At 40.9% G+C, this 27,676-nt stretch overlaps 1 protein-coding gene across 4 annotated transcripts in view; it reads right to left on the reverse strand.

Moving 5' to 3' along the window:
- SCLT1 (sodium channel and clathrin linker 1) overlaps positions 1 to 27,676 on the reverse strand; it is a 137,167-nt gene that overhangs the window by 106,443 nt on the left and 3,048 nt on the right. For 3 of the 4 annotated variants that reach the window (XM_073341115.2, XM_073341116.2, XM_073341117.2), the window contains exons 3-9: positions 20,127 to 20,194; positions 19,103 to 19,155; positions 14,508 to 14,580; positions 13,479 to 13,534; positions 6,502 to 6,637; positions 5,065 to 5,187; positions 4,061 to 4,126 (exon numbers count right to left, since the gene is read on the reverse strand). In XM_073341115.2, coding sequence (XP_073197216.1) covers positions 4,061 to 4,126; positions 5,065 to 5,187; positions 6,502 to 6,637; positions 13,479 to 13,534; positions 14,508 to 14,580; positions 19,103 to 19,155; positions 20,127 to 20,194 — 575 coding nt within the window. Of the gene's footprint in view, positions 1 to 4,060; positions 4,127 to 5,064; positions 5,188 to 6,501; positions 6,638 to 13,478; positions 13,535 to 14,507; positions 14,581 to 19,102; positions 19,235 to 20,126; positions 20,195 to 27,676 lie in introns of all 4 variants that reach the window. The other variant, XM_073341118.2, reaches the window with a different exon arrangement.

A 27,676-nucleotide genomic window follows, 5' to 3' on the forward strand; every position in this document is an offset into this window, starting at 1 on the left:
TGGGGGTCCTGGGCCGTCGCACCCCCTCACCAGCAGCAGGGGTCCCGGGCCATGCATCACTGCCCACTCCAGCACTGGTGAGGGTCCCGGGCCACACACTGCTGCACGGCTCATCCAGAGCACTCGCGGCACCCCCAGGCTGTGAGCCCCCCCAGAGCACCCAGGGTGCCCCCGGGCTGCCCCCTACCCCCCCCCCCCAGCACCCACGATTTAGTCAGTGGTATATAGTACAAGTCATGGACAGGTCACAGGCCATGAATTTTTGTTTACTGCCCATGACCTGTCCATGACTTTTACTAAAAATACCCATGACTAAAATATATGACCCATGAACCTAACTATGACCCATGAACCTCTCAGTGCCAATGGGATTATAAAAATATTCTAATCCCGATATGTATATTCTGGTTCACCGAAGATCATCATCATGTGAGGTCATAAATGAAAGCCGGGATCATACTGTTCATTAATATCATTGTGAAATGTATGTACAGATACTATGTTAGGAGTTACGCATGCATGCTGAAAATATGTTTCTAAAGTCTGTATCAGGCCAGAGTTCACAAAACAGGTTCTGTCACACAAGAGATATTTATTCACCTGTTGACATGTAAATTAGGTATTGTAAGCCAACACAATGGCGGTTCATCTACATATCAACTCAGCAGGCAATGTAAAATCAATATGGAGGCAGGAAAATAAACTACAGGGGTCATCCTGACTCTGAGGTATACGATGAACTTTGGTGAATATAAGGAGAAGGCAAGAAAAACATCTCTTTAACCTGCACCTAGGAAGTAATCGGGTAATATGATTACATTCATGAAAACAGGATCTCAACCAGGCTTAGTTGAAAGGCTGCGAAGGACATTTGAGTCAGAGAAAGTTCTTTAGACAGAAAGTTAGCCTGTTAAGTTTAGAAAAATCACATTATGATTTTGTTTTATATGTAATGCTTTTGTTTCCATTATATTTTCTCACCATCTCTTGATTCTTGAACCCTTGATAATAAAACTTTTTGTTGTTTTCACTATAACTATATCTCAGTGCTGTGGTCTTATACAAGGAGATGATCCTGAGTTGAATCATTCAAGCTAGTGTGTACACTGTTCCTTTAGGAACAGCAAACCTGGTATATCTGTCGGTGTTCAGTGGATAAGGGGCCAGACCCTTTAGGGGAATCCTTCAAAGGAACTTGTGTATACCTACTGTGAACCTGCAAGGCAAAGACAGAGCTGGCATACCCAGAGTAGATTGTATGGGTAGCTAACAGGCAGTTGGTGTCAGGGAGCTGACAAGCAATTAAGCACCAGCAAGTCTCCCTCTTACTGGAAGCAGGGGGGTAACAAGGTGACTCATAGTCCTGAATGCCCTAAGAACCATCACAGGGACTCCCACTGACATCAACAGGAGGCTTGCACAAACACCTAGGATAGAATATGGCCTTTATGTAGTAACTGAACTTTCGAGCCCTGATCCTGTAATTGTCACCAGATAAACTGACATTTTAATCCATGTGGAGCCCCAAAGAACTCAATATGGCATTACCTGGCACAGGGTCCATCTGCTGGGAGACAGTTACACATTTGGAACCCCAGACATAATCTATTATGTACCTTATTGTTGTGTTTAACATGACTCTGTAGGAACATATGCTCACCTTTACAACCACTGCTATTTCTTCCCTTTTACTTCACTTCCTTTCCCATACTCCTGTTTCTCTCTCTTCCCTGTCTGCCTCTCACCATTTTCCCTCTGCAATTCCTTCGTGGCAATTACTTCTGATTCCCAACACCTGTGTGCTTTGATCTCACCTTTTTCTTAAAGGGATGGGGGAATACAGAAAGTGAGGAAAAGAGAAAAACCCACTGATTATCATGAGGTCAAATTACAAACCAGAAAGCCAAGGCTCAACCATGCACTAAGGCAAGTTTTTCAAACTGACTAGCAGTTTGGGATGCTCAACCTGAGATACTTTGTAGAAGTCTAATTTTCAGGAAGTGTGGAACACAAATCCCTTGAAAAAAAATCAAGCCCCTTTATGGTGTCTCAAATGCGACACCCAAAATTGCTAGCCACTTTTGAAAAACATGACCTACAGCTAACTGGAGCAGAAGCCAACATGCAAGAGTGGAAAAGGTGGTTTCAAAGCCCCAGAAGCACAAGCCAAAAAAATAACCCTAAAAAGACTGACTGTAAATGGCAAGGACATCAATGTCATCTGTGACAAACCTTATAAAACACTGGTAAATGTGATGGAGAACTGGCCTATATGACCTGTAATTATGGGAGACCTAGAAATGTGCTGGACAAACTTAGTTTTCTTTTGAAACAAAATAACTTTCTTGCCTTTTCCTTGCGAAGATGTTCACATTTTCAAGACTCAAATTAAACATAATGCAAACTATACACTAGGATGAAAGCCTGTCACCAATTTCTCCTAGAGATCACAAATTATTGTTTACCCCACAGCCACCCAAGGATTGCACAAGACTACCACAAGCTTCCTACCAGCTGGCTGCCTGTGGCTGAAAAAACTCCTCTGCTGAGCAGCCAAGAGTGGTCAGCAGCACGAAAGTCAGTACAGCCGATGGGACTGCGAATAAAGGACAACTCCCAGCTCTGACAGACCCCATCTGTGGTCTTGGTCAAGTCACAAAGGCCAAAAAATGTAAAGTAATCAAACTAAAGTTTAGCTAACTCCAGAAATAAAAAAAAAAAAAGATTTATTCCTAACACTTCCATCTGTAGTAAACAAACTCTGAAGTTTAGAAAGGGAAGAATATCGATAACACAGGCTCCATATTATACAGAGGACAAATCCTATGCTCTTTTCATAAGGTAGATACAGGAAGGAAGGAAGAAGACAACTTTAAGTGTAGAGCTGTAAGGCTTTCTGGATGGGCTACTCGCTAGATTAATTACTGGGGAAGGGAGTAACACAACCTAGTTTACACAGTAAGGTATTCTTCCAGAGCAAAAAAAACACCAATTAAGACAATTTATGATAAGATCCAATTGATTGTAAATTATATGACATTATCCAAGGACAGCATGTTATGCGTCATGTTACTGGACATGTAATGTCTGGTGTCTTTATGACAGGTTTCAGAGTAGAGGCCGTGTTAGTCTGTATTTGCAAAAAGAAAAGGAGTACCTGTGGCACCTTAGAGACTAACCAATTTATCTGAGCATAAGCTTTCGTGAGCTACAGCATCCTTTGAGCTGTAGCTCATGAAAGCTTATGCTCAAATAAATTGGTTAGTCTCTAAGGTGCCACAAGTACTCTTTTTCTTTTCGTGTCTTTATGTTTTCCTTTATTGGCAATCCCCTGTGATGGGACATTCACTCCACACTAATCCTGAAAGGGTTAATGAAGGTGAGAAAGGGCCAATTAGAGTGATAGGCCGCACATGAGGGCATTAGGCTGGAGACGCAACCCCTCATTAGAAGATGAAGCTCAGGTGAGCAGGTGTGGGCTGGGCGAGCATAAAGCCAAGAAGCTGATAACAAAAATGGCTGCAGTGAAGAAGTCTATAGCCATTCTCTGTGCATTGGAGAGGAAAGGAAGGAACCAAGGGAAAGAGTAGACCCCTTATGGAGGGGCATACTCAGACGAGAGATGGGTAGGGAGCAGCCAGGTTGAAGACCGAACAGACCTTCACTGCATGTTGTAGGGTCTCTGGGCTAGAACCTGGAGAAGCGGGTGAGCCTGGATTCCCCTACCAGCCACTGATGCATTGGCATTGCCTTGACAGCAGGTCCAGTGAGCCTCTATACCCCAGAAGGGGAAACCACACAGTGACCTGGCTGGACGGCTGAGTCCTGGAGAAAACTGCAGTTCTTGGAGGGAGAGGGGGACCGCAGAGTGAGAGAAAGGACAACAGGGAGGGGGCAGACCGCAAGGGGAGACATCAGATCCAGAAGAGAGTTCATCTCCAGAACAGCCAGGAGTAGGGGCCACCTGTGGCAAGTACAGTACCCTGATACCCCCCAGAATATAAACTAACAATTTAATAGTTTGAAAATATGAATGCACTGTCCAGATGGAATCACTTACCAACTCTGTTTTCTCATTGGCTAATCGAAGTTGCTCAGTCAGTTGCTGAAAGCTAGCCAACTGATTCTAAAATAGGAAATACAGAGCTTATAATCATCATCATAAAGGGCTTGTAATTATCCTAAAGGAATTTTAAGTTCAACTAAAAAGCATTTTCAACAAATTAGATATATGTTATGTTATATGCAGTCAATGTTACTTTAATTTTTTGGATTTTAGTTCGATTATTAGTGGGATTCGACCTGGTAAATCTTTGGTCACATCACAGATTTACTACTGGGGAAAAAAAAGAGTCTAAAGCCTTATGGTCAATTTCTAAGCAGTCATATAATGCCTCCCTCCTAAATGGGTACAAACCTAGCAAGATGCAAACATGCATAAACATTTGGACCACTTCCCTGACTCCAGAACACCCTCTATGTAACTCTTGTCACAAAGGATCTGTAGAGCAGTTTTCTCACAGGTTATGTGGGAAAAAATGAACAATGCCTTCTACCCCATATTCACTTTGCGGAGTTTGGATTTCCTGACAGGTAGCTACATATAGCACCCTGCTGCAATTTAGCCCACAGACCACTAATTAAACAGTGCAGCCAGGGGTATGAACTGAACCTTTACAAAAACAAAACAAACAAACAAAAAAACACTTATTTTTGAAGGGTGCTGAAGAACCACATGACTGATTCTTGCTCTAGTTCATTGTAGTTCTTTACACACACACACACACACACACACCCCTACTGCAATATGCATTCCCCATCTGATTGTCAATGGACACATGAAATATAGCCTAACTGTACCATATGGATTAGAACAAAAAAGAGTGGCACCTGAAATCTACAATTGTCTCTGACCATTAAATAATATTTAGATGATTGCTATAATACATTTGGTGGCAGATAGCTAACTAGTGATATACACCATTTTAAATTTGACTTACTTACAGCCCTGAATTTCTCCAGAATACAATGACTCGACAAAAGAAACAATACAATCAAAATTACTTTTTGCTTTTGCCCTTCTACCACATGAATCTGTGCTTCAGTCATGTGCCCCTGGTATCGCTGCTGGAGTTGATCTAGTTCCTGTGATACTGTCTGCCAGAGCTCTAGTGCTTGCTCTTTTTCCTAGAAGGTTTAAAAACAAGAAAGATTATATATAAAATTCTCTTAGCAGAACATGTTTATCTTAATGTACAACACTTTAAAAACAGGGAACGTTTTCCTTTATATTAAAGAAATTTAATATAAGTACTGTAAATGTGACTTCCTGTTTCTATTCTTTCACCATCAAGATACAGTGACTACTAGATATCTTTTTTACTGAATGAATGTAGGAGACACACAGCTTTCCAAAGCATACCCACAGTCATACTACGCGCTATGGCTGGTATTGATAGGGATGTAGTTTTCATAGGGAGTCAGAATTTTATTTCTCTAGATACTTTTATGGATCTCATCCAAGATCTCCTGATGCACTTTTCTCTCTCCCTTCCCAGCCTCCAAAAAGCAGACTCAAGATGGGGTGTTTTTGTTTGTTTAAATAGATGAATTCAATGATAATTCATGGTTCTACTACTGAAACCAGAAGTCCCATTTTGTGACTATTCACAAAATACCAATTTTAGATAAATGAAAATGTTTCAAGAAAGTGTGACTTAAGATGACCGTGTCATTGTAAAGATCTGAACTGAATAGACTCTGCCTTTTTTTTTAGCATAGCTCTTTTCAAAAGTTTAAATTAGAAGCGACATGTGGCTTCTACCAAGAGTTCTGAGACTGTCTGATTCAACATATACAAAGGTTTGAAAACCAGCCAAATTTGATTCAAATAGTTAAAATAAGCTCTCAATTACGTGGATCAACACCCAGTGAAATTATAGGAGCTGCACCTGTGCAACAGCAGAATTTGGTCTTTGTATACAAAAGATAGAACATCAGCCGGTTATAGTAATGATCTTAGATTAGAGAACCTAGCCTTTTCTAGCTTTAGATTCTGATTTTCTACCTTCCAAACAATGCAAAATTTTCTCATTTCACATTTACTATCTTTTTGACCAGTGTTTGCCAAAAATGATTGAGAATACATCTTGAAATATTCACCAGTGGATGTAGAAAGGCTTTACCATCCTGCCTCATCACTATTTCCCCTCTCTAGTCGGGAATTGAAAAAAAAAAACAGTAATTAAGTATTAGTACAAAACACAAACTTTCTGGGTACAAAACTCAGAACTCTTTCAGACTGGTAATCAAAACTATCAGTTTGTAGTTTTGTACCCCCTCTCCCCCCAAAACAATCAGTAAAGAGTATTTTAATATTCCTAATCCAAAAAAGATGGTTATGAAGAAGGATTCCTTACCAACTGATGGAGACATTTTCCCCCATGTGCAAAGGAATTAGCCAAAGAAATAAAGTAGCAGCTGTGTTTTAAAATCACTCACTTGATTGGCTAGTTGTAACTGATCTTGAAGGTTTCTTACTATTTCTTCATCTGCAAACACATCACTCCCCAAGAGAATGCCAGAAGGAAGGGCCTCCAGCTGCTTCTCAACAGCCTCTTTCAATTCCTCATGCAGCCTGTGACACAAATAATGCAATAAACCATTGCTTTTTCAACAATATTTAAAAAAAAAAACATTTGGCATAGCATAAGTACAATTAATGTAAAATTGATTACAACTAAATCTTTAAAACAAGTTATATTTTCAGTGCACCTTCTAAATGTAATTGATATTTTGAATTAATGTGTAATTATCTTTGAGTATATTATAAAAATTAAGACTAATTTAAAAAGCATGAATTTCACTATAAATTAGGTTAGAAATCGTAAAATTGTTTAATCTTCTCAAAGAGGTAACAAATTCATACAAGACCCTTGCTTTCCTCTCCAGAAGAAACTCATTAAATACTAAAGGCTTGTCTACATGGTGCATTAGTCCAAACCAGAGGGGTATACATTTTCAGTCGTGACTAACTAGCCCACGTACACGCTGACGGTGTGCACTAAAAGTTCCCTAGTACGTACTGACATAATGTGTGAAATGGGCCTACACTGATGTGCCCTAGGGAATTCTTAGTGCGCAACAGCAGGTCCATACAAGCCAGTCAATGAATGACATGCTAGTGTGCAGCATGGACTAAATCTTACACCTCTCCGGTGCAAACTAAAGACCCTTGTACAGAAGTCCTAAGGTTATTTCATCCTGAAGTTCAGCTATTAAAAATAAAGTCTATAGCTTTGCAAGCATTTTTGTTGTGCTAATACGCCAGCTTCTAAAAATAAATTTTGCCTGTCATTGAGACTAACATTGTAGAAAAACAGTGGTATTAAGGATCTAATCTGAGTCTCCATTTTAACCCCATTCCTCATGAATACTAGCACATATGTTGCTGCCTCTTATCCAACTTCTTCCTCCATGGAAGTGCATGCATGTAGAGACACTTACTTCTAAGTTAGCCAAAGACGGGGGGGACGACTAAATTAAACTCAAGGTTTCAGGTGCTTTTCTAGGACTTTTACAACTTATGTTTTGATTGTTTTTTCCTTGATGTTTTAGGCAAAAATAAAGGCCTTCATATCTTCAGTAAACATAATTTTTGCAGTAACTGTATATTTAGTCAAGAGATCAGAATTACTCTGGGTGAAAGCAAGATGGATGTGCTTTTAAATCATAGCATATGCTTAAAAAATATAAATTGTTATCCAATGAAGAAGAGTGGAGCTCTGCAAGGCTAGAGGTAGATCTTTGAGTTTGCCATTGAAATGAACATGATTTCTGCTCTCCAAAGATTACTTGAGTGACTGTGCAATGTACCAGAGGGACTGCAGTTGAGACTACTAGCAACTTTATTTTTAAACTAAAGTTTGGATCTTACAGAATGTTCAAAATCATTGATCAATTTCATATGAAATTGATCAAACTTCTAAAATTATAACATTTTGACTCTTGTTTTTTTCCAAATGCTAAGGCAGTGTTCTGGAGTATTATCTTGTGGTGGCTTTTCCTACTAGATAATCTCCTTCATGTAAATTGTCCCACTCTCTTTCAGAGTGGCAGCCCTTGTAACTGCCAAGAAGAACTGCGGTAGTAGTCCCCTCACTGCACTATCAAGCACCTCCCAAGCATTTAAAACTAAAATAAATCCTCCTTCCTTACTTGCCTGTAAGATAAATGGATTGATTAGTTTGTGTATTGGTGTAAGTGTGGGTATGTTTGAGAGAAGACCTTATTGAGGAAAAGTCAACTCTCAGAGAGACTCACTCAGAGAGTGCCTGCTTTGTGCAACTTCAGTTTCCTTCAAGGCATCCACATCCACCTGCCTTGCCTGCTGGCCTTAGTCAGCCACAAAACCCCCAAAAGTGGGCAGCATTGGCTAGGTAGAGAAGGATAGGAGAAGTACCATGGCTGGGGTGTCTGGGGATGCAGTGATTTGCTGGGCTGCTGTGAATCACTGATTGTGACATAAGGCTGTCCTCCATTGATGGAACAGTTAAAGGAGGACAATGACTGACAGTTTCTGCCACCCACGAGAAAATAAATTCCATGTAGTGTGCAGCAACTGATGCAGAAGGATACAAATGTGCACCCCCATCTGCATCTATGGAGAGGGCGAAAAATCAAGCATGCAAAAAGTAGTAATATAGCCATGGTAATATGGGCAGCAGAAACATGGGCTAGCTGCCCCATGTACATACCCACAGGGTCTGGGCAGCTAGCCCATTCTAGGCCTCCCTGTGCTACAGTACTATTTTCTACACATTGATGAAAGATATGTAAGTGCTACTTAAACTCCTGATCAACTGTGTAATAAACAGATACCACAGACCTTATTCATGTTTATTAAGATTATTGGCATTATTAAGGGCAGCAGGATTTGGCCTTAAATTTGTAATCCGCTCTTCACCCCAGAGACACTCGAATGACAGGTTTCAGAGTAGCAGCCGTGTTCGTCTGTATCCACAAAAAGAAAAGGAGTACTGGTGGCACCTTAGAGACCAACAAATTGATTTGAGTATAAGCTTTCGTGAGCTATAGCTCACTTCATCGGATATATGCAGTGGAAAATACAGTGGGGAGATTTATATACACAGAGAACATGAAACAATGGGTGTTACCATACACACTGTAACCAGAGTGATCAAGTAAGGTGAGCTATTACCAGCAGGAGAGAAAAAAAAAACTTTTTGTAGTGATAATCAAGGTGGGCCATTTCCAGCCCAAGAACATGTGAGGAACAGTAGGGGAGGAATTAAACATGGGGAAATAGTTTTACTTTGTGTAATGACACATCCATTCCCAGTCTTTATTCAAGCCTAATGTAATGGTGTCCAGTTTGCAAATTAATTCCAATTCAGCAGTCTCTCGTTGGAGTCTGTTTTTGAAGTTTTTTTGTTGAAGAATTGTCACTTTTAGGTCTGTAATCGAGTGACCAGAGAGATTGAAGGTGTTCTCCGACTGGTTTTTGAATGTTATAATTCTTGACGTCTGATTTGTGCCCATTTATTCTTTTACGTAAAGACTGTCCAGTTTGGCCAATGTACTTGGCAGAGGGGCATTGCTGGCACATGATGGCATATATCACATTGGTTGATGTGCAGGTGAACGAGCCTCTGATAGTGTGGCTGATGTGATTAGGCCCTATACTGGTGTCCCCTGAATAGATATGTGGAGACAGTTGGCAACAGGCTTTGTTGCAAGGACAGGTTCCTGGGTTAGCGGTTATGTTGTGTGGTGTATGGTCGCTGGTGAGAATTTGCTTCAGGTTGGGGGGCTGTCCGTAAGCAAGAACTGGCCTGTCTCCCAAGATCTGAGAGAGTGATGGGTTGTCTTTCAGGATAGGTTGTAGATCCTTGATGATGCGTTGGAGAGGTTTTAGTTGGGGGCTGAAGGTGATGGCTAGTGGCATTCTGTTATTTTCTTTGTTGGGCTGTCCTGTAGTAGGTAACTTCTGGGTACTCTTCTGGATCTTTCAATCTGTTTCTTCAATTCAGCAGCTGGGTATTGTAGTTGTAAGAATGCATGATAGAGATCTTGTAGGTGTTTGTCTCTGTCTGAGGGGTTGGAGCAAATGCGGTTGTATCATACAGCTTGGCTGTAGATGATGGATCGTGTGGTGTGGTCTCGATGAAAGCTGGAGGTGTGTAGGTAGGCATAGCGGTCAGTAGGTTTCCGGCATAGGGTGGTTTTTATGTGATCATCACTTATTAGCACCGTAGTGTCCAGGAAGTCGATCTCTTGTGTGGACTGGTCCAGGCTGAGGTTGATGGTGGGATGGAAATTGTTGAAATCATGGTGGAATTCCTCAAGGGCTTCTTTTCCATGGGTCCAGATGATGAAGATGTCATCAATGTAGCGCAAGTAGAGTAGGGCCATTAGGGGACGAGAGCTGAGGAAGCATTGTTCTTAGTCAGCCATAAAAATGTTGGCATACTATGGGGCCATGCGGGTATCCATAGCAGTGCCGGTGATTTGAAGGTATACATTGTCCCCAATGATAGACCTCCAACTGCACACATATAAAATTTATCTAAAGAGGTGTCTGTCAAATCAGTTAACAGGCCTTGAAAAGTTTATCCATATCTGTTTGCTGAAGGACTGAGCTTACCCAAATACACAGGTGCGCTGAATTGGACCCATTCAATCTCTTAGTTTGGGAATCCCATATTGTTTGAGTCTAAAGACTCCAGATTACGGCTGGTTGTACTCTGGGCCTCCAATTAATGCTGCTCCCCACCCCAAATCAATTAGGTCTAGGCCACCTCCATTGAGGCAGTTAAAGCTTCCCTCCCATGCTGCCCTCAGAGTAGAGATTAATCAAGAGTGATATGCAGATACAACCATAAGAGCCAGAAACGTTTTTTTTAAATTGAAGATTCTGCAGATGCTAATGGCACTAACACAAAAATACTTGCTCTGAATGAATAGATTTTTTTCAAGCCCTCTTAAAGAATCCTGATACCTGAATATTTCTGCAAATGCTTTAAAATTAACTGAAAGTTTTAGACTATTTTCCATTTGAACAGTATTTTGATAATAAGTGCCAAATGATTATTAATACATTAGCATAATTTCCATTGTCATTAATGGCAGTTGTCTGCCTAAACAGACAGAAAAAACATCATGAAGTAGTAGTATAAATACTTTAAGACTAGATTTCAGTTACACAGTATCTTTATTGCACTGCTCACTTACAAAGGGTAGGTTTCCAATGTTACTCTGATAATCATAAGTAACCCTGCTCCTTTCTTTTGAAGAATTAAGACATACAGGGACAGTCAACTCAAATCCCACTTATATTTCACTTGTATTTACTGTTTTAGAAGCAATACCCAAGATTAGTATAAAAGGTTACAGAAAAAGATCTACATATGCAAAAGATTAAAAAGCCTGAAAATTTACAGTTATACTGTTTCCCCTGCATAGTTTAATCTACTCCTCTTCTATATGTTGCCCTCTCACACAGCAACAGAAGAGAGAAACATACTTCACCCCTCCCCCGTTTTTTTTTTTAAAACTACAAAAATTGGCAAGGAGTCCCAGGGCCAGTTGCAGTATTTGAAAATACTTAACTATATTACAAGTTAACTTGCCTTTTAACTTTATGTATGCATACACATTAAATATAACCACTTCTCAGCAAAACATATCGCTACTTCACATAGCAAATACAGTTTTTACACCAAAATCAGCAGAAATGTCATAGTGACTGCTACATGCTAAGTCAAGCAGAGGCTTGTGTAAATAGTTTAACTATTAATTTGTTTCAATTTGCACTAGGCCTCTCCTGCAGCCCCCCCCCCCCCCCCCCCAGCTACCTCTTGGATTTCCTTGTCTCTTTGCTGTCTGATCTGTGTTCCTTCATAGCTGATAAGAATGTCACCATTTAAAGTGACAGTATATTTTGAAGGCCAGATGTGTTTTAATATCTGATAGTCAACAGAATAATTTGCATATAACATGCATACCTGGGAAAACAAATGTAAATTCTACAACTGAAGTGGAGAAAATCTGTCATGTAATAAACTACATGCTTGTTTATCTCTCACCCTGCACACCTGTCACACTGAAAATAGCTTATATTTATGCAATAAGAGATCACGTGAACTAAATTGAATTACTTTACAGCACAGCAATGGTTATTGGGAGAGCATATACCACAGTGATTTTCTTAGATCACCACAAACACTTTCTGCTGGTCTATCATCTCTGATTTTCAGTCTTATTAGTTTATTAGCAATCAACAGATATCAGAAGACACTTGCACACTAACATAAGAATGTTGAAAGTTCAATACATTGATGTATATGTCCACCAAGAGAAATGAACTGAACATGTATTTTTATGTAAAGCATATCACTCTTGAAAAGTACATTCTACATTTATTATAAATTACAAAGGTATTAATAAAGTGGACATGACAGAGGGTCCAGCCGGGATGCCAGCTAAGCATTTTTCTCAACACCAACATTTCTCTTAATATGAGCACTGAATGTATTAATTTTCTGATTTGAGCATCTTGGTTGAATATGTCGTCACCCACTCAAATTTTGTTAATGTGGCTCAGTGACTACAACTGCTAATCAAGAAAGGCTTTAATAGAGCTCTGACGTGAACTCCTATCTTTTGCTGCTGGGAGGTTGAAATAGAGTATGTTTTGTAACAGAGCTGGGAGCAGGGAAGGCACCATATAGAGTGAGACTGAAGGTTCAACCTGGAGCTGGTCATGACCCAGAATCTATGCCCATGGTAGATTTCCCCCTCATTCACCTGGTGAGACACCACAAGAATGTGCTGATGTTAGAGGTATTCGCAGATGGCAGATTTGCTGATGACATAATGCTGATCATGGCAACACTGTGTACAGTTCTTACTTTCATGAGTAGTCTCATTGACTTTAATGGATAGCGAATACTATATTGTTATATTCGCAAGACTGCATCTGTATTTCTGGGAACATTAATAGTGTAAAAATTAGTGTCAAAAGGTGTGTGGAGGAGCGAGAGGATAGGAACAAATGTAGAATCCCAGAAGCCAGGGTACATTGGAAGCAGAGATCGCGGAAGAGACAACCTGCTATAGAGAAGCAGGAAAAAGACAAGCCAGTCTGGAGTCTATTCTCAATTACGAACATCACAAATGTTTTAACATATGCATATTTTAAAAAAATGCACACTTTAAAATACACAAGAAATGTATACACTGACTTCTAAACAACCAAATGTGTTTTATTCCTCATTTATTATGTATATACATAGCCCAAATTTCCAAACCTGGGTGCCTTAACACACATTTCAACACCTAAGAGCCTAAGTTTAAACGTGCAAGTATGAAAATTTTGGCCACAGTACAAAGGTTCAGAGGTTTATCTCCAGGTCCCTAGAAATTTTTTTAGTAATATATTAATCAATTAAATTTACCTTTCATTTTCCTTGGTGACTTGTTCAAGTTTTAGTCTCATCTCGCCCATCTGTGCCTGAGAGAGTAAAATTTGACAGTGAAATTTCACATTTAAATCAAAGGGCCTTTAAGCAGTAAAGTCACACACTGAAATACCATTCCTTTAACTTTCACAAACTTAACTTTTATTTCGGACTAGCTATGTTTAAAGATGGACAATTGTGTAAAAGTGATTTTTATTTTTGCAAGAGAATTAACGGGTAGATAATATACAAGTTTTATAATACAATAAAACATCTTGCATAAATGTTACAAACATTGTATAGTGTTACAAGTGAACAGCTACACACAGCAGTAGCAAAGTCATCACTAAATTTGGTTTTCAGAGTTTAATGTGGGTGTTCCTGTGTAATGAACTCAGTTTAAGAACTCAAGCTAATATTTAATATTTCACTAAATAGGATTCTTGCCACTCCTACCTAATGTGGCAGCAGGAATACGTCAATGGGCATATTTAGTCTCTCAATGCCATTTCCAAGAGCATAGAAATATATTGGGCAGGCTGGGCATACTCAATTTCTTTTCATAAAAATCCACCTCTCCCTTCAAAAAAGGCAGTACCCTAGTAAAACTTCAAAAGGTAGTACAAAACAGTTTCCTTCCGTGGAAATTAGTGCAGTAAGCTATTAGTACTAGAGGACTGAAATATTACTACTGATGGCAGCCACTGTGCTCTAAAATTAAGGTAATTCTAGAAGGTTGTAATTTGAGCACACCATGTACAAAGCTATAAACTAGTTTCTGGTCTACTTTATCTTCAGATTATAAGAATGTTGGTGCTTAATATTGAAGCAAACACTTCATTTACAAGATTTACAGTCCTTGTATTGGATTTTACAGTCCTTGTGTTGACTTAGTTCCTCTTAATATTGGCACTTACAATTTTATTTCCTAATTTTTAAATGGAGAGAGATAAAACTTTAAATATTGAATTGCACGTTTTTTCTTAATAAATAACAAACATACATTTCTGGTGGTATGATTCATACCTGATAATACTGCAGCTGTTCACTCATTTCCTCCAGATGTTTATCATACTCAGAAATTAGAGGGAACAGTAAGCTAAAAGTGAAAGAAATGCATAAGATAATTATAGTTGCAGCAGTGTTCTGGTAATTACCTGGTTTTACAGAAATGCCCTCAACTACTATTCAACCTGAGCCAAAAAGAGTGTTTTTCTCTACTTCCTGATGGAACTATAAGATTAGTCAAATGAATAACCTTTGGTTATTATTTTTAAAGTATGCACATCAACTTAAAAATGAAAAGGAGTACTGGTGGCATCTTAGAGACTAACAAATTTATTTGCGCATAAGCTTTCGTGAGCTACAGCTCACTTCATCGGATGCATGAAAGCTTATGCTCAAATAAATTTATTAGTCTCTAAGGTGCCACAAGTACTCCTTTTCATTTTGTGAATACAGACTAACACGGCTGCTACTCTGAAACCTTAAAGAAAAATGTAATGCAAAGTTTAAGCGCATTTGCAAAACTTAGTTTTCGGCTATCAAAATTAAGCTACTTTAACTGCAAAAGTGATGTTAATGCAACATTATTGAGTGAAACACTAGAAAAGGGAAAAACTTAAGATTTAACATATAGACCATAAACTGTACTCTTGTATGTGCAAGAAACAAAGCAGGAACATCAACTATAAGGAGGGTGTAAAATAATGCACTTTCATTCACATGTTGTTTTTCTTCCTAGTAGTTTTTTCCTACTATAGTTCTTTCTTCTCCAACAGTTCAAGTTTTTCACACTTGCTTATTGACCAATTTGCAACCACAAGCAATTTGATCTACTGTTTAAAAATCACTACTCAGTTTGCCCCATTGTCTATATGAAGTCATATCTACAGAGATCCATTCTATAAATTGCCTATGGGAGGTTGTGGAATCTCTGTCATTAGAGATTTTTAAGAGCAGGTTAAACACTTGTCAGGCATGGTCTAGACCAGTGGTTCCCAAACTTATTCCGCCACTTGTGCAGGGAAAGCCCTTGGTGGGCCAGGCCAGTTTGTTTACCTGCCATGTCCGCAGGTTCGGCCGATTGCGGCTCCCAGTGACCACGGTTCACTGCTCCAGGCCAGTGGGAGCTGCTGGAAGAGGTGCGGGCCAAGGGACGTACTGGCCACTGCTTCCAGCGGCTCCCACTGGCCTGGAGCAGCGAACCACGGCCACTGGGAGCCGCGATCAGCCAAACTTGCGGACGCAGCAGGTAAACAAGCCAGCCTGGCCCGCCAGGGGCTTTCCCCGCACAAGTGGCGGAACAAGTTTGGGAACCACTGGTCTAGACAATACTTAATCCTGCCTTGAGTGCAGGGGACTGGACTAGAAGACCTCTCAAGGTCCCTTCCAGTCCTACAATTCTAATTGATACTAATTCTCCTAAATAACCTATTTTACTTTTTCTTCTATTCAGACAAAGCAGTGCTAGAGACCCCAAGGGAGACAGAAGCCCTCTGGTGCTATTCACTGTACAAATACCTGCCTCAAACTTTATAAACTGAATAGACAACCTATCCTTTCTTCTCTCCATATTACAGACAGGAACTGAGACCTGAACTATTAAGCAATTTTCCCAAAGTGACACAGGATGTCAGTGACAGAGCTAGGTAGTGAACTTGTAACTCCCAAGTTCCAGTCAACTGCCTTAAATATAAGATCACACTTTGTGAACAGGCTGGAATTTTTACACATACTTTTGTTAACCTGAAACTCAGAGTAAATAGACCAGCTACAATTCTGGTTTCAGCAGCAGGATCTTTTCACCCCTCCAGATCTATGAACTGGGGTTAGATAGAAGCTGGTGTGCCTTCCACCTCCCTTGTGTGGTATAGTGGACAAAAGAGACAGAGAGAGGATTTTTCCGAAACAGATTTATTTAAGAGCAGTAAAAATGAGAACAGGGAGCGGTGCCTGCGGGCAAGAGCTGAGCAGAGCTGCTTGTGTGCCTCGGCCTAGGAGCTGGATGTGCTGCAAGCCGCTTCCAGGGTGCAGCATGGTCAGCGGTGCCAGGACTGGCAGGAAGCCTGCCTTGGTACCCCTACTGTGCTGCTGATGAGAAGCTGTCTGAGATAAGCCCGCACCCCAATCCCGTGTCCCAGCCCTGAGCCCCCCAACCCAGAGCCCCCTCCTACACCCCAAACCCCTCATCCCCAAGCCCGCCCACTCACCCCCACATCCCAATCCTCTGCCCCAGCTCAGAGCCCCCCTCCCACACCCTGCACTCCTCATTCCTAGCCCCACCTTGCAGCCCTCACCCCTGCACCCCAACCCTCTGCCTCAGCCTTGAGCTCCCCCACCCCCCCCAAACCCCTCATCCCCAGCTCCACTGGGTCACGGGCATCAACAATTTTCTTCAACTGGGTCATCAGAAAAAACGTTTGAAAACCACTGCTTTAGGTTTTCTCAACCAGCAGGAATGAGGTTAAGATGCACTTGTCTTCACAGGTGATCGACGGGCTCCAGGGATCTGGAAGCTGAAATCGTGGGACTGAAGGTGAGAGCCCTCAGGATCCTGGCAACTGGTTCCAAAGGTAAGATGTTGGAACTCAGAAACACCATGATGTTGAAGGTAAGTGACTTGATGTTAACAGTCTTTAACTTCTTTATGGCTGCTAATAATCTTGAACCGATTGCCTGGTCCAGAGGTTTTGGTCTGACGCAGCGCAAAAAGACTGCACCTTGACTGTCTCTATAAACGGACATCCCCTGAGCAAAGGGTGCTCAGACTAATTTAATTTTAAAAGACTCACATGCCAAAATTCTGAGATAAATTGGAACTAATTCAAAATGTCTGTTGGCTTCTTTCCTGCCAAAGTTCCATAAAGAAGCTTCCCCAGTACGGAGTCTGAGTTATCCTTTGCCTGAACTCCATTTTGGAAAATGGGGTAGCCCGTCTAACATGTATTAACAGTAAATGTAACAGCAAACAGCTAGAAGTGCATAGACCATTGTGATAAACATCATAAGGACTATATTGAGCACCAAATGAACAAAAATCATGCAACACTTTTATTAGTCAAAACTGTTCAGCAAATAAGCTACATAAACCATATTTTTCCTATTGTTCAGAAACTGGTGGATATAAACATTAACTATTTGTGCCATGTGAACGATCACTTAAGTTATGCGATTTTTTGCTTCTGTTCCCTCTTTGGATGACCTAGGCTTTATAAATAGGGATCCCTCTTCTCCACTCCCATCTTCTTTGTTTACAAATTATCCAAGAAGAGTTGTATTTGTTTGATTTAGCTTAAGTAATTACCCTAGAGCTCTCCAAAATGACCAAGAAAACACTTCTGGTGTGAACATTCTTGTAAATATTTATTCTGGACATGTTAGCTTTAAGTGAACATTTTTGTATATAAAAACATGGTTGCCTGAATGTCTGCAATTAAGAAATAAGAAGTACCCATAAACACCAGTGAGGCAAGTTTTATTAACTCAATTTTGTTTGCTGTTTTCATTCAGGTGCAACCCTAACACACTCAATGTGATTTCTATTGCAATCTTGAAGTGAAGTACTAGTGATGCACCATTACACTAATGGGAAATGACTGCCTGGTAAGGAGTACTGCAGAAAAGGACCAGAGATTACAGGGGATCACAAACTCAATGAGTCAACAAGATAATACTGTTGTATAAAAAAAAAAAAAGAAGCAAACATAATTCTGGGATGTATTAGTAAGAGTGTTGTAACCAAGACAAGTAGTAATTCTTCCACTCTGCTCAGCACAGATAAGGCTTCAACTGGATTACTGAGTCCAGTTCTGGGAGCCACACTTTAGGAAAACTGTGGACAAACTGGAGAAAGTCCAAGACAGAGCAACAAAAATAAAGGTCTAGAAAACATGACCTACCAGGAAAGGCTGAAAGATGGGTTTGCTTAGTCTAAAGGAAGAGAAGACTGAGCGGGGACATAAGTCTTCAAGTATATAAAAGGTGGTTATAAAGAGAAGGGTGATAAATTGTTCTCCTTAACTACTGAGGACAGGACACAAAGTAATGGGCTTAAATTGCATCAAGGGAGACTTAGGTTAGACACTAGTAAAAACTTCCTAACTGTAACTGTAGTTAAGCACTGGAACAATGTGGGAGGTTGCGGAATCTCAATCACTGGAGATTTTTTAAAAACACATGAGAAACACCTGACAGGGATGATCTAGATAAATTAGTCCTGCCTCAGTGCAGGGGACTGTACTAGATGACCTACTGAAGTCTCTTCCAGCCCTACATTTCTATGATTCTGACACAGAGGAAATAGTCTCTCTTCCATGTACAGCTTCCAATTTCTTTCCTCCCAAGGGCTAGTTAAGTGGATTCTTTGGAGTTTGTGTGTGTCTTGTTTTGTTTTTTTATTAAAAGGAGAGGGAGATTGCTAAAGATACTTAATCCAGCATATAATCATACCTTCTAAATTCATTTTATTTACACTTTCATGATTAGAAATGTATAAAACAACTAAGTTACCTGCTGAAAATGGCCATGCCCTACTATTAGAGTACATGACAGTTTTTAAATAGTTCATTTAAAAAAATCTGAAAATATTACTCATTCTAAACTATGGAAAATAGGATTACCTTTGGTCAGTCAGCCAGGGTTTCAGAGTGTCATCACCCCTTAGGACATTTTTCTGTAACAGAGTAGTTTGCACATTAATGCACAAAACTGGAAGTTCTTAACTTGACTTCAGAGCTCAAATCTATAAAGAACTGGAGTACAAATGGAGTAGAATCAAAACTTAAATCATATCCCACATGTTCAGTTTTAGGCATGTATGCACAATAAACTAATTTTTAGAATTCCTGTGGAATCTGAAAGAAAATTGTCACTGGAATTCTAGATGTGTCTTGGGATGCATACATAGACAGACATATCACATCACAGAGCAAGGAATCCACTATGCTAGTGAGACTACATATGATTTCTATATTCACTTCTGGATAGAGGTAGGCACAACAGTCATTCACAGAAAAATGGCAAAAAAGGATAGCAGCTAATCTAACAATTTAACTCTGTATATAATGTCAGAAGTGTGCATGCCACATATACACAAATCTAAGAGTTGGGCTAATTATTCTTTCTTATAAAGGCAAGGCTTGAAAAGAACTGGGGCAACTAGGAATCTTTCCAGGGCATATACCATCAACTTCTGCAGAAATTAAGCTTTCATGAAATATAAACAAAAAACTTTTTAGCCCTTATGGTTGCAAATATACTCCTTTCACATTTGAATGGTTAAACTGATGTATTGTGATCTCCCTAAATCTGCAGACAGTTCCAATGTTTCTGCTGCTGCTCAGAGCAAAACAACCCCACCAACCAATCACTGTTTTGTGAGTTTTGCTGCCATTCAGAACCTATTGCTTAACAGTGAAACTGACAAGACAATCACATCACTTTCACTGAACTGCTGTTTGGGAAACCTACCAGCAACAGCAGAGGCCTGCAATGGACTTATTCACAGAGGTGAATGACTTACACATTTCAAACCAGCCTAACTTGTACTGGTGAAACTTATTTTTACATTTGTGCAATGCACCTATACTGAGGGCTTACACTAATGTAAATATCCTCAGTGTTGACAAGCCCTGATTAACATACTTGCACAGAGGTAGTTCTCAGAAGGTTCTCTGCTTGATGCTGTCTGAGTGCCGCATTTAGTCTCTGATCTGGAAAAAAAAAAAAAAAAGTCAGACAGATACTGTATAAATCTTTACCTAGATTATATGATTGCTTAAATGGGCAGTTAGAAGTAGTTTCATTGATGTAGTGGATTGGAGGCATATGTCACTCTACATTTTAAGGAAAGTATTCATTTTTTTTTAAATGTACAGATTTCTCATAAAAAAAGACCATCTTCATAGGCCACACAATTTTTCTTGTAACAAACAGTAAATGCAATTTCTCACATTGCCCTGGTATTTTTTATTTTTTTTTAAATTTCTATAAAGCTGTTTGGCTCCTAAATAATGGAAAAACAACATAGGTTGCAACATATATGTACGCATACTACTGAAAAAATCAAGCTACTGAGCTAGCCCGATCAGTTGGATGCCTTCACCATGCAGCTACCCTATTACACCTTAGATAATTAACCCAAGAGGGACTTGGCACGTTTTGGGGCAAAAAATCGTATGGATAAATGCATCTGGGCATGGCTGACTACCTTACAGGATGAGATGCAGGGTTGGCAGTTTCCTGGGGGGAAAACTACTTTACAAAAGAGTGCTGGTAAATACTGGCTTAAATTGGGAAAAATTGCATTGGTATCCAGCAAACAGAGAACGAATCTTTTCAAACTTTGGATATACCCATTCAAAACTGAGGAATAGCCTCAGTCTATCCACTACATCAAGGTTGGTATTCTGCTACAGAATGCTGCATGGCCAAATGAACCCAGATTGGATGTCTGGAAATCAGCATGCTCACGATTGCTTAATGCTTCAAGCCTACAACTCTGCATTTTCATGTAAAATGTTTGACTTTTGTTTATATAATATTAAACTAATCATGAGTGATATGTATAACTTCCTTGAGAAAATACTTGAATATACAGACTTTCATATGTTCAATATTATAGTTAACATATTAATATTATGCCTCCTGCAGTTTTACTCTTTATTGGTACAACTCCAAATTAAATTATCAATTTACTACCACATCCAACTAAAACTAAGTAATATGGTATGCATTCATGAACCACTTTTTAAGATACAAAATATCTTAAACTAGAACTAACTAGTTTTTCCCAGAGTGGTAAAAAACACCCCTGGTAAATATCATGCCATCCCTGACAAGATAGAGGGAGCATGTCAGAGTGGCTTCTTAGAAGAAGCTGAATGAGAGCACAAGTGACATCCTCAAAAGAGGATACATTGCTTTTTGGGGAAGGCCAAATATAACAGGAACTCATGGCAGCACTTTGGGATCATAAAGAAAATGGGGAATTCCAGATTGGCTTAATTATTAGAGTACTAGTACAGCTGTGTGTGCATGTGTGTGAGAACAAAAAGCAAGAGTTTTGTTTTCTTCCTTGTGTCAGAGCTCTCTAGCATTTGGCAAACACAAAGCTGTGGGTGACAGCTTTGAATGGAGAAGGAGGAAGAGTAAAGCAACAGGCAAATTAAGGAAAAAATCCATTAACACAAGGCAATAATTCCAAAATTAAACAAAAGTATACTTCATTTTTTCTTCATTTTTTTCCCACCCAAAATATGAACCAGCACAACAGCTATACAGCTTGCTAAGGAAATGTTCATGGTAACGTAGCTACTCAAAGAAAATGATGAGACAGTGATGATTGTCTTAACTCCTTGATTGCTGCTTCAAAATTTCCAACTTATTTAAATAACGGTCATGCATGTACACTCTGCAGATAATGAACATACTGGCATTAACTTCTCACTTTGTTCTGAAGACCAGAATCACAGATTATCTGCTGCAAATTTTGCAAAGTAATGTTTCTGCACAAAGCAGTAAGGGGTTCAGAAAAAAAACTTGAGGTAGTTCAGAAATAAGCACTATTATGAACTTTAAAAAAACAGACAAACTGAAGTTAGGTTGCTTTTAAATGTGACTCTCTTTTTTCAAAGAGCTCTCACTTCCTAATGTATTTCAAATATATACATAAATAACTACTGGTGTTCTCCAGAAAAATATTTATAAACCATTCTGTACACATTTTCTGTCACACTCTCCCCATCATTCTTTATGACTAAGGATATTTGCTTAAATATAGTATCTACATCCTAAAGAGGATATGTAAATACTACTACATATTTCTATAATTTTTAGTCACATGCCTCATGTGAAGAAGAAACAGTTTAAGGTGGTATTTCAGCATATATCTGAAGGGTGGGGTTTTTGTTTTTTTTTTAATTCCCTTACTTTTGCACATCTGTGAAATCCATCTCTCAGGTAGGCCCTAATCCTGCAAACACTAAGCCCTAGTCTACACTAGGACTTTAGGTCAAATTTAGCAGCGTTAAATCGATGTAAACCTGCACCCGTCCACATGATGAAGCCCTTTATTTCGACTTAAAGGGCTCTTAAAATCAATTTCCTTACTCCACCCCTGACAAGTGGATTAACGCTTAAATCGGCCTTGCCGGCTCAAATTTGGGGTACTGTGGACACAATTTGACGGTATTGGCCTCCGGGAGCTATCCCAGAGTGCTCGATTGTGACCACTCTGGACAGCACTCTCAACTCAGATGCACTGGCCAGGTAGACAGGAAAAGAACCGTGAACTTTTGAATCTCATTTCCTGTTTGGCCACCGTGGCAAGCTGCAGGTGACCATGATGGAGTCCCAGAATCGCAAAAGAGCTCCAGCATGGACCGAACAGGAGGTACGGGATCTGATCGCTGTACGGGGAGAGGAATCTGTGCTATCAGAACTCCGTTCCAGTTTTCGAAATGCCAAAACCTTTGTCAAAATCTCCCACGGCATGAAGGACAGAGGCCATAACAGGGACCCGAAGCAGTGCCGCGTGAAACTGAAGGAGCTGAGGCAAGCCTACCAGAAAACCAGAGAGGCGAACAGCCGCTCCGGGTCAGAGCCCCAAACATGCCAATTCTATGATGAGCTGCATGCCATTTTAGGGGGTTCAGCCACCACTACCCCAGCCACGTTGTTTGACTCCTTCAATGGAGATGGAGGCAACACGGAAGCAGGTTTTGGGGACGAAGAAGATGATGATGATGTTGTAGATAGCTCACAGCAAGCAAGCGGAGAAACCAGTTTTCCCGACAGCCAGGAACTGTTTCTCACCCTGGACCTGGAGCCAGCACCCCCCGAACCCACCCAAGGCTGCTTCCTGGACCCGGCAGGCGGAGAAGGGACCTCCGGTGAGTGTACCTTTTAAAATACTATACATGGTTTAAAAGCAAGCATGTGAAAGGATTACTTTGCCCTGGCATTCACAGCTCTCCTGGATGTACTCCCAAAGCCTTTGCAAAAGGTTTCTGGGGAGGGCAGCCTTATTGCGTCCTTCATGGTAGGACGCTTTACCACTCCAGGCCAGTAACACGTACTCGGGAATCATTGTACAACAAAGCATTGCAGTGTATGTTTGCTGGCGTTCAAACAACATCCGTTCTTTATCTCTCTGTGTTATCCTCAGGAGAGCGAGATATAATTCATGGTCACCTGGTTGAAATAGAGTGCTTTTCTTCAGGGGACACTCAGAGGAGCCCGTTCCTGCTGGGCTGTTTGCCTGTGGCTAAACAGAAATGTTCCCCGCTGTTAGCCACAGGGAGGGGGAAAGGTTGAGGGGGTAGTCACGCGGTGGGGGGAGGCAAAATGCGACCTTGTAACGAAAGCACATGTGCTATGTATGTAATGTTAACAGCAAGGTTTACCCTGAAAGAGTGTAGCCACTGTTTTATAAAATGTGTCTTTTTAAATACCGCTGTCCCTTTTTTTTCCCCTCCACCAGCTGCATATGTTTCAATGACCACAGGATCTTCTCCTTCCCAGAGGCTAGTGAAGATTAGAAAGAAAAAAAAACGCACTCGAGATGAAATGTTCTCAGAGCTCATGCTGTCCTCCCACACTGACAGAGCACAGACGAATGCGTGGAGGCAAATAATGTCAGAGTGCAGGAAAGCACAAAATGACCGGGAGGAGAGGTGGCAGGCTGAAGAGAGGGCTGAAGCTCAAATGTGGCGGCAGCGTGATGAGAGGAGGCAGGATTCAATGCTGAGGCTGCTGGAGGACCAAACCAGTATACTCCAGTGTATGGCTGAGCTGCAGCAAAGGCAGCTGGAGCACACACTGCCACTACAGCCCCTGTAAACCAACCGCCAACCTCCCCAAGTTCCATAGCCTCCACACCCAGACGCCCAAGAACGCGGTGGGGGGGCCACCGTCCAAACAACCACTCCACCACAGAGGATTGCCCAAAAAAAAGAAGGCTGGCATTCAATAAATTTTAAAGTTGTAAACTTTTAAAGTGCTGTGTGGCATTTTCCTTCCCTCCTCCACCACCCCTCCTGGGCTACCTTGGTAGTCATTCCCCTATTTGTGTGATGAATGAATAAAGAATGCATGAATGTGAAGCAACAATGACTTTATTGCCTCTGCAAGCGGTGATCAAAGGGAGGAAGGGAGGGTGGTTAGCTTACAGGGAAGTAGAGTGAACCAAGGGGCGGGGGGTTTCATCAAGGAGAAACAAACAGAACTTTCACACCGTAGCCTGGCCAGTCATGAAACTGGTTTTCAAAGCTTCTCTGATGCGTACCGCGCCCTCCTGTGCTCTTCTAACCGCCCTGGTGTCTGGCTGCGCGTAACCAGCAGCCAGGCGATTTGCCTCAACCTCTCACCCCGCCATAAACGTCTCCCCCTTACTTTCACAGATATTGTGGAGCACATAGCAAGCAGTAATAACAATGGGAATATTGGTTTCGCTGAGGTCTAAATGAGTCAGTAAACTGCACCAGCGCGCCTTTAAACGTCCAAATGCACATTCTACCACCATTCTGCACTTGCTCAGCCTGTAGTTGAACAGCTCCTGACTACTGTCCAGGCTGCCTGTGTACGGCTTCATGAGCCATGGCATTAAGGGGTAGGCTGGGTCCCCAAGGATACATATAGGCATTTCAACATCCCCAACAGTTATTTTCTGGTCTGGGAATAAAGGGGGTGGCTTTACATCAAGGAGTATTTCAGGCAGGACTTCACGGAGGGTTCCAATAAGAAATGGTGCACCTAAGTTATTGTTCTTATTGGAACAAGGAGGTTAGCCTGGCCTCTGATTGATACATGGCTAGATTTACCTCGCTGCACCTTCTCTGAGAGTGACTACAGTGTGACCTAGAGGAATGAGTCCCCTAGACAGGGGAGGGGGGGGAAGCAAATGAGTACAAAACAAATCTGGTCTATTTCTTGTTTTGATCTACTCCATCTATCTTTTACATCTTTGGCTGGCAGCAGACGGTGCAGAAGGACTGCGTGCCATCCACATCTCATGGCTGCTCGGCAGAAGATGGTACAGTACGACTGCTAGCCATCCTCATCTCTTGCCTGCCCAGCAGAAGATGGTACAGTACGACTGCTAGCAATCCATATCGCCCGCCTGCTCACCATAAGACGGTTCAATAGGACTGACTGCAGGACTAAAGAGAATGACCTGGTCAAGTCACTCCAAATTTAGTCCCTGCGCCCATGTCTGCCCAGGCGCTCCCAGACGACGTGGCCAAGAGCACCTCGGACACGACGAGGACAGCTACCAGTCGTATCGCACCGTCTGCCGCCAGAAGGCAATGGGTTGCTGCTACTGTGTAGCAATGCCGTACCACGTCTGCCAGCACCCAGGAGACATACGGTGACTGTTACCTGAGCAGGCTCCATGCTTGCCATGGTATGGCGTCTGCACAGGTAAGTCAGGAAAAAAGGCGCAAAACGATTGTCTGCCCTTGCTTTCACGGAGGAAGGGAGGGAAGGGGGGCCTGACGATATGTACCCAGAACCACCCGCGACAATGTTTTAGCACCATCAGGCATTGGGATCTCAACCCAGAATTCCAATGGGCAGCAGAGACTGCGGGAACTGTGGAATAGCTACCCACAGTGCAACGCTCCGGAAGTCGACTCTAGCCTCGGTACTGTGGAAGCACTCCGCCGAGTTAATGCACTTAGAGCATTTTCTGTGGGGACACACACACTCGAATATATAAAACTGATTTCTAAAAAACCAACTTCTAAAAATTCAACCTTATTCTGTAGTGTAGACATACCCTTATTTACATGCTTAAATTAAATGGGACTACTGAAGGGCAGAGAGTTAAGTACACGTGTTAGTATTTGCAGGATCAGGGCAACTCCTGATCACCAGATGAGTGCATGTTGTGGTGAGTCTCACCTACTACAAATCAATGCTATTAAACAGAGCCCCACTATAGGTATAGATGAGGTCCTTTTAATAATATCTAACATTGTACATTCCTAGTGCATCCACCTTATGAATATAATAAACATTCACTATTTGAAAACCTTGACTTCTCAGCCATGAATCAAAACACATTGAATCATATCAGATCTACAGTAAACCTCTAACCAATATCTCACAATTGTAACCTACGCTCACGTATAGGTGAGAATATAGGTAAACTCTATCTTTGTCACTATGTCCTGTCCTGGTACTTCTTAACAATAAGTCTTTTGGGAAGTCAGAAGCAAGACTAAAATCCCCAGACAGATTAAGCAAGTCACCTCACTCAGTTTGTGCTGGGCTAGACAGTGTGAACTCAATTTGGGTGGGGAAAATAATGGAAGTATGCAAGTGCAAAAAACCAACATAATAAATACCAGGCACTTTGATTTGCCCCCCCCCCTTTTTTTTTAAATAAAAAAAGCATTGGGCTAGGTGCAGAAATCATACAAGTTACTATTTAAACACACAACCTCCTCCCCCTCTCCCACCCCCAATAGTGGAAAGAGGGTCTGTTACAGAAGCTCTTCTTCTCCACTACAGAGGTGCCTTTTTATAACTCAAAAGGTGAATTTTCACCTGAGGTCATCCCAACCAGCTGTTCAATATATTTCTTTATTTAAAAAAAAATAAATAAATGAAGTTGTGCAATCAGTGCAATTCTGTTATATATTACTCCACTTGTTCTGTTACAGTTTGTTAAAATGTTAGCAGGCAACCCTGATGCAAGGTCTCATTTCCAACCCTACACCCCCTTTCCTGAGGAAGGCTTGATAAAAATCCTCACGAATTTGTACAGGTGAAGACAGACTCAAACTCTTAAGAACAATGAAAAAACAATAAGGTTCTTAAAAGAAGAATTTTAATTAAAGAAAAGGTAAAAGAATCACCTCTGTAAAATCAGGATGGTAAATACCTTACAGGGTAATCAGATTCAAAACATAAAGAATCACTCTCGGCAAAACCTTAAGTTACAAAAAGACACAAAAACAGGAATATACATTCCATTCAGCACAGATTATTTTATCAGCCGTTAAACAAAAGGAAATCCAACACCTTTCTAGCTAGATTACTTACTAAATTAACAGAGTTTCTGAGACTGCATTCCTGATCTGTTCCCAGCAAAAGCATCACACACACACACACACAGACTCTTTGTTCCCACCCCCACCCCTCCAGCTTTGAAAGTATCTTGTCTCCTCATTGGTCATTTTGGTCAG

This window comes from Lepidochelys kempii, chromosome 4 (genome assembly GCF_965140285.1).
Source record: "Lepidochelys kempii isolate rLepKem1 chromosome 4, rLepKem1.hap1, whole genome shotgun sequence".
Lineage (NCBI taxonomy): Eukaryota > Metazoa > Chordata > Testudines > Cheloniidae > Lepidochelys > Lepidochelys kempii.